At 33.3% G+C, this 13,220-nt stretch overlaps 2 protein-coding genes across 5 annotated transcripts in view; one reads left to right on the top strand and one right to left on the bottom strand.

The window, feature by feature from the left end:
* The window catches only part of LOC123532684 (uncharacterized), a 167,823-nt gene extending 157,848 nt beyond the window's left edge, over window positions 1-9,975 (bottom strand). The window contains exon 1 of one of the 4 annotated variants that reach the window (XM_045314218.2): window positions 9,857-9,975. In XM_045314218.2, the coding sequence (XP_045170153.2) occupies window positions 9,857-9,942 (86 nt within the window). In that variant the 5' untranslated portion in view covers window positions 9,943-9,975. Of the gene's footprint in view, window positions 1-2,314; window positions 2,466-9,856 lie in introns of those variants that run through there. The other 3 variants (XM_053518481.1, XM_045314217.2, XM_053518480.1) reach the window with 3 other exon arrangements.
* A 692-nt stretch (window positions 9,976-10,667) lies between these two features.
* LOC128546953 (uncharacterized) lies at window positions 10,668-11,321 on the top strand. The gene has a single exon (XM_053518382.1). The coding sequence runs from the start codon at window positions 10,668-10,670 to the stop codon at window positions 11,319-11,321; it is 654 nt and encodes a 217-aa protein (XP_053374357.1).
* The last annotated feature ends 1,899 nt before the right edge of the window (window positions 11,322-13,220 follow it).

Raw genomic sequence — 13,220 nt, 5'->3', positions numbered from 1 at the left:
CAATATATGATTGCCGTATTTATACTATTTGAAATTCGGCGTTCGCATCTTAAAAATGAAATAGCTCTTATCCACTTTTTTCAATATTTTAGTTTTAATATTACTTGAAACATGTCGCTGAACAATTAAGTAATATGGGATGAAAACGCTTCTTTATATAATGATTTACTACTTTCATAATAAATGTGTTGAAATAAACATGGGAAATATATTTAAGGTCTAAAAATCTGACTCGAGCATATTGCGCAATTAATAAGCATCTTAAAACAACATAAAACTAACCCGACAACGTGGTAATGCAACTTTTCTCCACTGTTTTGTATGTGAAAATAATTTGAATACCCACCACTACTTAAGAGAACGTTTAATCTTTAATCTTCTTTTACTGTCAATGCGTAAGTTTAAAAGATTTCGCTGCATAAGCGTTAAGACAGTAGTACTAACTGATATAATTATATATCTGTCATATTGTTTGCTATGATAATAATTATATCAAAACGCAGGCTGTAAAGGTTTTGAATAATAACAATGGAAATAGTGGGGAAGAGGTAGAGCTTCCAACTCCTTGATTCAAAGTGGACTTTGACGCGAATAATGGTCACAAATTTCGAAGGCAGTCTACAAGCGAAAGGAAAGTTTGTTGTGAGAAAGTACAAAATAGATAAGTTTAAGTTTAAGGTAATGATCTTAAATTATCACATCAGTAAACCAAAAAAGGCCATAACTATATAACGTTGAACATTTCATACAATTATCCACTCCTCCCACTTGTATTTACTACTATGTAATCAGAAATAGATACTCTCTCACCACAATCTTCTATCCTGGTTCAAGTCAATTAACCGATAAAGATATGATATATATTTGTATTTCATAGGCGTAAAATGGCTACGAAAATAGTCACGCGAGCAATTTGCAGGTCCAAATGTTTGGAATTAATAGCTTTTGAAATTTACTTAAGAGACTTTACAGGGTGTACCTTAACCCTGAAACAAGATAGATCATAAATGACTAGTGAAATATTATATAGGTTAATCATGGTATCACATCCACCTTCTTAATCATTATTGCTGCCGTCTTTGAATGTGCCATCCTTTCTTTTTTACTTTCTTTCACAATGTTTCAGTTGATGCGTAGCTATACCTTTGCCAGCCGTGGTAATGCCGTCAGCTAACGACAGATGTACAATTGAATGCACCGTTTCAACTGACATTGTCGTTTTAAAGTATCAAGCACATCCACTCGGACGTTGTGACCCGATTATTCACGTGACTAATTCACTAACAATGCGTTATTTGCTATAAAGTATTCACATGCATGTTACTTTAATAATGCTTATATTTTGTCTTTGTAATTACATATAGAAAAGAGCTATAGTTTTGGGGGTTTTCCTATTCACCCCTCAATACACGTTTAAGTGATTAATCGTCACTTCGAATTCATTTCCTGGCTAACTGACATGACTAATCCGTAGTCGTACATTTTGAAGAAATATATCGAACATAAAACAAATTGTAGAAAGAAAGTGTTTTTTTTTTTCACATGAAAATTGATAAGGATATCAAACATTTATATTATTCAAAACGTAATTGTCAGTTTACTGGTACAGAACAGGACTGAAAGAGGACATACCTTTGGACAGTTTAGCGCCTTTAAAAACTCCCTATTATCAAAACACTGTTACGTGTCATCGTTTTCATGCATTTGCAATAATGTCCCAGTGCTGGAATTTCACATGATTATGCAGAACGAAACTTTCAGTAATTATTTATCTTTATATTTCTTTACAAATGGCATTCATTTTACAAGGGGACAACAATATTTTAATTATCCTTGGGAACAGAAACTTTCTGATTTTTTCAGAGATAATGGAAGTAGATCTGAATTTAGCAAAGCAACACTACATAATTTAAAAGAAAGAAAAAATATAAAAAAACATATTTCTTTAAAACGAGGTAAAATCTGTACATCAGCTTTCAAATTAGACTTTCAACATAGAAGTAGGAACAAATTGTTTCCCCTTTCGACAACATTTAAGCAGTGTGAACATACCCTATTGAAGTGAACTCAACATAAAACTATACGATAATTGCCACATATATCCAAAAAGTATCAAAGGAATCATCTTTTTCTGTGAAATTCAGGCGTTTTTAACAGTTCTGGTTGTGCTGTCGCCTTTGATAATCATTTTCTTTTTAGTGTTATTATTTTGACATCCTCACTTATCTTGGAATAATCAATTAAAATCTTATTGAAGAAAGTTCGATCTTTTTTTTAAATTTAAATTCAAAGAAATAAAAAAAAAATAACATACCCTCTCCAGTTCTGAGACTCGGCTACTGTAATAAGTGTGAATATAAAAAGAATACTAAAACTTATTCCGCAATTTTTCAAACACATTTTGTCACCTGCGGTATTTGTTTCCTTTGCAATGTTTGTGAATGTGTGGCCTCTTTGAAGAGCTGATCCTGTTTTATATACCTATATAAAGACCAGGAAGTTTTAAAATGTTTCAGGCACGGTATATCTGAATTGATATTTCGCAAATTATAAATGATACCAACGCGCCATTGTAATATCATATTTCAAGAGAAAAAGGTACCCAAATATATTTTAAAAAATAATTGAATTGTAAAGTATGTATATTTTTAACATGTGCCTAATACATTTAAGGCTCAACTTCTATGAGAAATTAGTCAAACAGAAACGACGCTGTTATCAAATTAGATCGAAACTGTTTTTCAAATCTGAAATGCGTTTGTCAGGGAGTACAAAAGTCAATTGCCTCAATGATAAAGATTTATATAAACGGTGGTACGATTGTTCAGTATAAATTCCTCCGTGGTGTATTGGTCAAGATGGTAAAAACGTTTAAACTATTGCTGACGAAACCTAGGTTTGATTCTTTTGTATCAGTTTCTAAAAAAAATTGTGACAGAAACGCATATTCTGATGTTTATGATATCCCGAAACTTCAATTTCAAAGAAAGATGGTTGTTATCCAAAAGCTGGAGTCCAGTCTAGTACAGTCTCATTCTAACATTTCGAAGAGGTTTACTCATTTAGAGATTTAGTTATAATATACAGTAAAAAGTTGGAAGCCGCACAATTTGCTTCATATACCAGGAGTTATTGTGATAGCAAGTACATACGGAATAATTAACCAGATACAAAACAAAATTTCTGTGAACAGAAATAAAATGCAAAAGAAAAATTGACAAACCAGTGAGCTGATTATCATTAACAGTATGGATGGTATTTCAAACACCGATAGCATTTACAACCATCGGCATACGCACGTCTATATCTCTCATTAAGAGAGATAAAAATGTTTTCACTGAAACAATACGACTTCCATTATTCATGTTAACTGGATTACAAACATGTCAGGTACTTTTATATCATTTTATATTACATTAAACTTTGATATTTAAATAATGTCCTGCTCTTTTTTAATTACCCGCGTGTGAAGATGAAGGTTGCGTGCTTAAAGGAATACTACAAGGCGCGCGATGTAATCCCTAGATACTGTCGCAGTTAGACAATGTCGCTATAAAAGACCTTTAAAACAAAAAGGAAACTAATATTTCCGCTTTTAAACAGAACAAACATCAGTGTAATATAACTATTTTTCCTGACCAAAATGCTTTGTGTTTTAGCCACATTCAATCAATGTTATTCAAAGGATGTTTCAACATTACTGTAACACTGAAAAACGAAACTTGAAGATGCAATTGTTCGAAAACAAACGACAAATGTGAATTTTGTTCGCTAACATGGTTGAATCAGAAAACTTTCTCTTCATGCTGTTTTATGTACACGTATTCGAGGACATGATTTGGCTATGTCAAAATATCGGTAGCGTTTTTACATTTACGCAATACTCTGTTGAGCTTCATGTTAAAAGTTTCAAGCACTTGATAACAATTGACCACTAACTAAAACATTGAATTCCAAAAACAAAACAAGGATAATATCCAACTTCAAAAAACGCAGCCTCCCCAGCACGTATAGATTTGTTCATTGCAATATGTTAATGTGTACAAACCAACCAATCACTTAATTGCGATTGATTAATTGTGCACCTTAGTTCTTTATTAAGGATTTCTTGAGTATATGAACTCGGCCATACAAAAGGCGAACAGACAACAATAACTTTAACATTTATATCTAAAAAAAAGCAAAATAACTTACGCTTACGAGTAGATATGAATAGACAAAGTCTAAATGAAGAGGTGTATGTAGCAGGGTAAAGGATGAGGGTGCACTTATACTTATACCCTGCTACAAATATATTTCCCTATCTAATAGGAAATAAATGCAAAACAAAAGTGTATTTTTTTTAATTGCAATATAATTTCCACTTTTACATTTGTATTTGATAGATATTCGGATATTTTAACAATCTAAATCAAAACCGAGTGTAGCATCCTGCTTTATTGCTTTCCATTCTATAATTGTTGCGCAATCATGACAGGCAAATGGAGGTAATAATTATTATACAAACTTGCTTCTTATACATTTCGGCTTAATATATGATATATAATTGTCAATGCACATCTTTGACAAATTTAATACAATTGTTCTTATATTCATAACACTCATAGGGCTAAGTATGATTAGCAAAGCTATGCTAATGCTAAGATAACTCTAAACTGCGCAACCGGGATAGCAAAAATTTAGCTTCAGGCAACATAATTAAATGTCATTGACCAGTTATTAAAGTTACAAACTAATCCAGTACTTGCCAAAAGTCTGATTAACAACTTTTAAAAACTGTACGGCTATGTATTAAAACTGTCGGAAAACATTGAACCAAGTTAAAATTTATCGATCGAAAATCAGACTTATTTGTGTGAATTTCAATCTGCAATAAATACATTCGTATGCTTGAATTATTGCTTAACTTCTCATTTTGACTAACGCATGACCTGTCTTTAAAGAAGAGGAAGTATTCAGAAGGTTGTACTCAATAGAATGCAATAGAATATACGTAGTTTGTATGTGATTAACTTATTTAAATAAGTTTTATGTGGGAATGTATATTTATAGGTTTTGGCACTTTATAGATATTTTGGGCTTAGTAATTTACAAAATGGGTTATCGTGCCCACCATAATTTTTGTCGCCGGCCGTCCTAATGCGTTGCCCGACAATTGTTTTTTCCTGCTTGTATGTATGTTTGTGTGCGTGCGTGCGTGCGTTCCTGCTTATGTCTTCGGCGGTGCCCCACTGTGTTGTTGTTTTACTTTTTAATTGTATGTTTGTTTATCTGTGTATGAGCGTGTCTGCACCGGTAGGGAGACTACGTTTTAGGAACATATAGTATACATGTGCTTTATCAAACATTTCATTAAGAAAAAGTCACTTTAAGTTTAATATTGCAGCTTGCCACTTAGTTTGTCAATAGGTCTAAGCAATGCCTATCGTGACATCGAGTCGTCACGACGGATTGTAGTTATGTCAGCTTTTGACACGCAAATGGTGACCACAACTGCGTTTACTCATTAATATACCCCTTAATATTTCGAAATAAAGCGACGACGTAACATCGACAAAACATGGATGCTTCGAATGTTATATTCTACAATAGTGATACACTCAAAAAGGATTTGTTATTAAAAGTATAACGAATGTTGAAGGACATTAGAAACGGGTCAAAACTTTTGTCTTTGTGAGCATCAAATAAAACGAATGTTCAACTTGAGCAAAGCTGTATATATACTATAAATGAAATATTTTAAGACGATTGAAAGGGCATCGGTGTGTGATTCTGCTTTATATTTTACATACAGTTATGATTGATTTTACAATCAGTGTACCTAACTAATTTTGCACCAGCACAAAGAGCTCTGTTCTATGAAAACATTCTACAGTTGTATAAATAGATTATGTTTGCATAAAACAGGCTTCACAGACAGTGAAACGTGGGGCATAAGGAGACGTTTTGGTGCTCAAATTAATCATTTCAGTGTCAAAATGTTTCCATCCTCAGACAGTCTCTGAGACGCAGATCCAGTTTGTTTCCTATTTCTTACTATAGTTCCTTTACGGAGAAGGTAGATGAATTTCCATTCACATCATTAAATATAACGGACGTCTGTGTCCGAGGAATAATACAACTAGACAAACCCAATAAATTTATGTAAGTCAACACCACAAACTTTTGATAAGTAGCACGGATTTGTATTACGTTCTAACTTACGCATGACCGGTCTTTGACGACGAGGAAGTCAGAAGGTAAATATCTTATACTTGGAACACAGTTCTAAGCGCGTGCAATTAATCTGACCAATCAAAAACCTAGCCAATGATGGATGATGAGGTAATTAAAACTTCTAATTATAGAATAGGTAACGAGGCACTAAAATTAGAACCAAATGTTGGATCTTAATTACTCAATTTGATATGATGTGTAATAAATTACTGTATTGATTTTGAATACAACCCCAATTATGATTCCTTCACTTTTTTGAATAAGAGTTGTCCTCTATTGATCATGTGTCTTTATTATTATTGTTATTTATTAGAATGTGAATCTCATGTTTATGCTTTGTACATACTGAGAATTTAATAATAAACTTGGTATATAACACCGTGTTTGAATAAATCAATAAAAAATTATATTTCTTTTATTGCTTCAATGTTTTGAAACTTTATACATGTTTCAAGATTGAACAAAGCATTTTGAAAATGAATCTATTTTAAGTAGCAATAACAGGTAGTGGTGTTTTCAAATTATTTTTCAATATAAACTACGCCAATTATAAAAATATTTTATTGTGAAATCGAATACGGCTTATTTGAATAACACGTTCAATAGAAAAAATCGATCTTCCAATGTACAATTGCCGTATTCATATTATTTGCAATTCGTTGTTCGCATTTGAAAGGTGGCATAGCTCTTAAGCTTTTAATTACAATATTACTCAAAACATATTGCCAAACAATTTAGTAAACGCGTCTTTGCTTAATGCATTGTTACTTTCAAAATAAATTTGTTTAAATAAACATAGAAAATATATTAAATGTCTTAGAAATCTGACTCGTGTATATTGCCTACGTAGTATGCATACGCATCTTAAATTGATTACAGCATAGAATAGAAACCCCGAACATATGTTAAGCAATTTTTCCCACTGTTTTATCTGAGAAAATAGATTGAATACCCACTACTTACGAGAACGTATATTATTTTATTTTGCTCTCAATGCGTAAATTCAAGAGATTTCGCTGAATAAGCGTCAAGACAGCAGTATCAATTGTTAAAAATAATTGTAAATCTGTCACATGTAAGACGCTAATTAATCGCGGTCTAGAGACGCGAATATTGGTCAAAAATCTCGAAAGCAGTCTTGAAGCGAATTGCAAGTTTGTCGTGCGAAACATTAAAATAAATAAGTTTAAATTCAATGTAATGATCTTAGATAATTACGTAAGTCAACAAAAATGTCATAGAAAAATAATATTCAAAATTTCATTCAATTATCCTCTCCTCCATAAAGAGTTATACATATACACATATACTTGTAATCAGTAACAGATACTATATCTACCCTTGCTCAAGTCAATTAACTTATTAAAATACAGTGTATGTTATATATATGTAGGTGCAAAATGGCTACGAAAATAGTCACGCGATCAACTCTATTCTGTGTCTTGTCAAATGTATAGTGCAACCAGCACGGATGAGACAAAATTTAAATATAATGATAATTTAACTACCGGTCCAGCAATGTGAAATGTGTAAGAGAGTTTCCAGGGCGTATCTAAACCCCTTAAAACAAGATAAATCACAGATGAGTATTGAAAGAAAAAAATAGGTTAATCATGTCACCACACCCATCCCCTGAATCATTTTCTAACATCCTAACTTCCGCAATATGAAAGGGAAACCTTCGTTTTATTCACTTTTCTTTCCTCGCGTTTAACCGTTTATAATGCATCGACTCTATCAACTTTATTGTTATCATTACACAATGTTTAATTGAGCAGATCAGTCGCTATAGCCAAATTTTGTCTACATAAATTACAGATGTAATTATGCCTTATAGAAAATACCACACTTGATAAATTTACTTCTTGACAAACCAAGCGGCAAGCTCTCTAAACCAAATTTAGTGCTTTAAACATTTGTACTAAAATACTGTATTAAAATAAAACAGTGGTTGCTCTATTGACTATTACAAATTCTTTTATTGATTTATAAGTAGATTCCTGTGCCCAAACCCGTTGTTTAAAAGCAGTCTTACTTCTGTCCGTATGAGTAATACGACTCATCCCTTCTACATCAGTAGTTTCCATTCGGGTATGAAAAACAAGTACGTATTTTAAAGGCATACACACAACCAAATATATACCACAATAGAATTTAGTAAACCGAGCTTTGTGTATCTTTATGAGTGTATGGCTGCAGTCTTTGAATGTGGCATCCTTTCTTTTTCGTTTATCCTGTGTTTTCTTTCTTTCACAATGTTCAATTTGACGCAACGTAAGAAACTTTTGGGGCTACAATAACAATGTCAGCTAGCGACCGGGTGTTGAACTGTTGAGGTAACAAACTTTTTAACGTCACGTTACAATGCACTGTTTCAATTAACAATGTCATTTTAAAGTATTTCATGTTTATAAACACGCACAGCCACTCGAACATTCTGACCCCGATGACTGACGTGACTAATTCACTTGCTGTAAGATATTCACACGCATGTAACTTTAATCAAACTTACAATATGGCTCTGTCTTTTAAATATAGGAAAATATATGTAGGTTTGGGGGATTTTTTAAACTCATGTCTCTTCAATTCTTTATTAATATACACTCAGACCTCTTTCCCGTTCACCCATCAATGCAAGTTCTAGTGATTAATCGTCACTTCCAATTTATGTCCTGGCTTATTGAAATGACTTATCCGAAATCATACACCCCACTCATTAAAGATCACGCTGCGTTCTTATATAATGAAATCGTATAACTCTACATTTGGTCATTTCTTCAGCTTTGTGCTAACTTTCCTTGAAAAGGAGGAATAAACATTTTTTATGTCACGTAAATTTGAACTTAACAATGCAAAAATAGCATCACTAAACAAAACATTGAAACATATTTCTTAAAGACTGCGTAATAATCTGGACAAACTTTCACACTGGACGTACAATCAATGTAGTAACGATCAGTTTCAACTTCCGACACCATCTAAACTGTGTGGATTATACCGTCACGAAGTAAAATCAACATATTTATACGATAATTGCCATTTTAAAGCTATAAAAAGTATCATCCATATTTTAAGTTCTTTTTTCGTAATGGTCTAAAGAAATTCGGGCATAACAATTTTAATAGTTTCAAGGGAAAAACTTAAGTAACTACTAAGCTAAGTCCAATATTTCAGTTGCTTGTTTTTTTTTTTTTTTTTGTCCTTTATGTGTCTTCAATGTTACCGTGTATGTCTATTATATAGATCAAAACACAACAAATCTGAGTTTTGCAGAAAACGAAGCATATACATAAGAAATATACATAAGCAAATACTTAAGTTTTTTGTATCGTATATCATATTTGCGTGACTATGATAATTACTGCAGATAAAAATCACTAACCATAGTATAATTTAGCTATAAATAAATTGTTATAGAAAAAAATCATTAATAACAATCAGAAATAACAGACTTACCGTAGTAATTATTTATGTTCTTTCGTGAAAATGGGGCCTAGTTTTACTGTCGCCTTTAATAATCATTAACTTTTTTAGTGTTTAGTTTTTTACCTCCTAACTTTCCTTGGAATAATCACTTAAAAATGTATTGACATAAGTTTGATTTTATATCAAATTTAAAGAAATAAAAAAGTAAACATACCCTCTCCAGTTCTGAGACTCGGCTACTGAGAAAAGTGTGAATATAAAAAGAATACTAAAACTTATTCCACAAAATTTCAAAAACATTTTGTAATACGCGGCATACGTTTCCTTTGCAATTATGGCTTTTTTAAGAGTTAATCCTGTTTTATATACCTATATAAAGACCAGGAAGTTTTAAATGTTTCAGACAATGTAGATCTGAATTTAAATTTGCGCAAATTATAATACTGACGCGCTATTATAATATCATATTTCAAAGGAGACAAAATGCCAAAACATACTTTAAAATCTCATTGAATAGTAAAGTAGAACAGGAGAGCAAGCAACAGGAGAGCATACCGTTAAGGGCCCACTTCTATGGGAAATTAGTCATATAATAACGATGTTGTCATCAGATTTAAATTGTTATACCAATTGCGTTTATCAGAGGGTATCGAAGGTAAACTGCCTAAATGATTGCAGGAAAGTTTTTAATGCCGAGACAACGCGAGTTCAGTTCTTTTTTTTTTTTTTTTTTTTTTTTTTTCTTTTTTTTTTTTTTTTTTTGTCTCTTGATTTTAGTTGTTTTTTTTTAAATAGTTTACTTACAAGTAGTACTATAAGCACTACAATGGTAACTGTAAACACTACAATGGGTATATGTACTATGTGCACTACAATGGATACTTAAACACTACAATGGGTACTATGAGCAATACAATGGGTACTGTGAGCAATTCAATGGGTACTATTAACACTACCATGGGTGATCATTTTGTCTATGAGCACTATAATGGGTACTATGAGCACTACAATAGCACTTAAGCACTATGACGGTTGCTATGAGCACTACAATGTGTACTGTGAGCACTACAATGTGTACTATGAGCACTACCATGGATACAATAGGTACTACGAGCCCTACAATGGGTGCTAAGAGCACTACAGTGTGTACTATGAGCACTACACTGGATACTATGAACACTACAATGGGTGCTATGAGCACTACAATGGTTACTATGAGCACAACAGTGGGTACTATGAGCACTACAAGGGTTACTATGAGCACAACAGTGGGTACTATGAGCACTACATTTGGTGCTATGAGGACTACAATGAGTGCTATGAGCACTACAGTAGGTACTATCAGCACTACAATGGGTGCTATGAGCACTACAATGGGTACTATGAGCACTACCATGGGTGCTATGAGCACCTCAATGGGAACTATGAGCACTACAATAGGTACTATCAGCACTACAATGGGTGCTATGAGCACTACAATGGGTACTATGAGCACTACCATGGGTGCTATGAGCACCTCAATGGGAACTATGAGCACTACAATGGGCGCTATGAGCACTACTATGAGTACTATGAGCACTACAGTGGGTACTATGAGCCCTACAATGGATACTATGAGCACAACAATGGGTGCTATGAGCACTACAGCAGGTACTGTGAGCACTACAATGGATAATTAGCCAATACTTTTTTTAACTGACAATAAATCTCAGCATACCGATGCATGTTGGATGTTAAAGATTTAGAGCACCACTTCAGGCAAAGCATTTTGCCACAAACCCCTAGTTGCGATACTCTGTCAAAAAATGAGATTCTATTGTGCGTTCAATAGCATCAACAGAGAAACATACCTAAATAACACTATGTCCATTGAACCTGGGTATACTCAATTTGAGCATGCTGGAAATATATTTGCACAAAAAACGAATCACCTGTCTGACTTCACTTACATGCTATAAAACAGAGGAGTGGGAGAATAAAAATGATAGTCATCCGTTTTCTCGTGTAAGAAAAAGCTTAGCTAAATATAACACTGTGAAAGTGAAATCGAAGACTTTATCAATGGTTGCAATTAAATCTATCAACCTATATCCAGATTTAGCAATCCATGCGGTTCGAGTTTGCCTTTGCCGAAATGAAATGTTGTTTATGTTAACTAAAATGTTAAGTTTCACGTGAGAAAACCTTAAACATTTGTAATGTGTGGGTAGATACATTTATCAACTTGTCAAAATGACGATGCAGAATCCATGCATAAATTTAATTAAAAGCAATAACAAAAAACTAAATGTATTAGATAACGTTTCATTCATTGCCTCTGCAATCTTCACTTTGTACAGGATATCAAATAAATGATAATAACAGCTTTGCACACGGTTCGAATATGCGATTTGTTCATATGTGCAGCAGTTAGGATTAGCTAAGAGTTTAGGATGCAGTTACCCAAACTGTCAGTGTTAGGTCCCTTTGGTGATGCACATTTTTCATGCGCGGGTCTTGCCAGTTGCTAAATAAAATATATCATAGAATTACACAGTGTTTCAGTGACCTAAATATCTTGAAACATAACCATATATCTACTGCTACGATTAATTTAAACTTGCTGTGTCTAATGTATGAAAACAAGGGGTGTATTGTGAAAACCAATTTACAGAACTCTGATTCTTCAACATTCAAAGTCTCTGCCGTACTAGAGCGAACGTGAAGCACACACTTTCAGGGTAAAGTTACGTAGGACTCTAATTATACATAAAGTAAACGATGTCACGATCCCTGTCAGTAAGCATGAGCGTTGTGCTAAACTATGATTTTAAATGATTATTTTTGTAATATGAAGTATAAAAGTGCCGTAAAATTTTCAACATTATCAAGGGGAGACCACAAAATCTCAATTTGCCGGAAGATGGAGACCAGGGCCCCTCCTTCGCCTACCCCATTGGCCATACATGCAGCATCGCTGCTTGGTTCGTAGCTATGTTGCTGATATCTGGCGTACGGTTTAAAATCACCAAGGTACGCTGCTTGCATCACAACGTGTTTAATGCTAATTAAATCCAATCAAATCCGGTGATACGTTTTTTTTTTTTGGATTTAACGTCGCACCGACACATGGTAGGTCATATGACCCAGCTTTAATGGTGGAGGAAGACCCCAGATGCCCCTCCGTGCATTATTTCATCACGAGCGGGCACCTGAAGCATGTGCACGCGAAGCTCGTGTTGCAGATCACGTAATACAAAATTCATAGCATGCATTTACAAAAATGAAATGTTACATAAGCTTAAATCGATTACAAACTTATTTATGAACAAAAAATCCTTTAAAGTTACCCGATTTTCGAGCATTTAACGAATACTTATTAAAATCGTTATCGACATTAATTCATGTCAAAAGTAGGCGTATCTCAAAATAATTTTGTCGGAGAGTTGCTATGCCACAAGACCAATCATCATTAGGGGAAGTCACCGAAATTATATCGGTCAGCCTAAGATATAGGAAAACTAGTCAGCGTTTTAATTACGTCAACGTCACCTGCTAAAGCATTTTGTAACATAACAATCAACCAAAACTTTTACAAA

Source organism: Mercenaria mercenaria, chromosome 11 (genome assembly GCF_021730395.1).
Source record: "Mercenaria mercenaria strain notata chromosome 11, MADL_Memer_1, whole genome shotgun sequence".
Classification (NCBI taxonomy): domain Eukaryota; kingdom Metazoa; phylum Mollusca; class Bivalvia; order Venerida; family Veneridae; genus Mercenaria; species Mercenaria mercenaria.
Note: the sequence above shows the minus strand (reverse complement) of the source record. Positions and strands in the feature narration are given on the sequence as shown.

What these genes read in the sequence shown, in the direction of transcription:
- LOC128546953 (XM_053518382.1), top strand. Translation starts at nt 10,668, where the DNA reads ATGACGGTTGCTATGAGCACTACAATGTGTACTGTGAGCACTACAATG.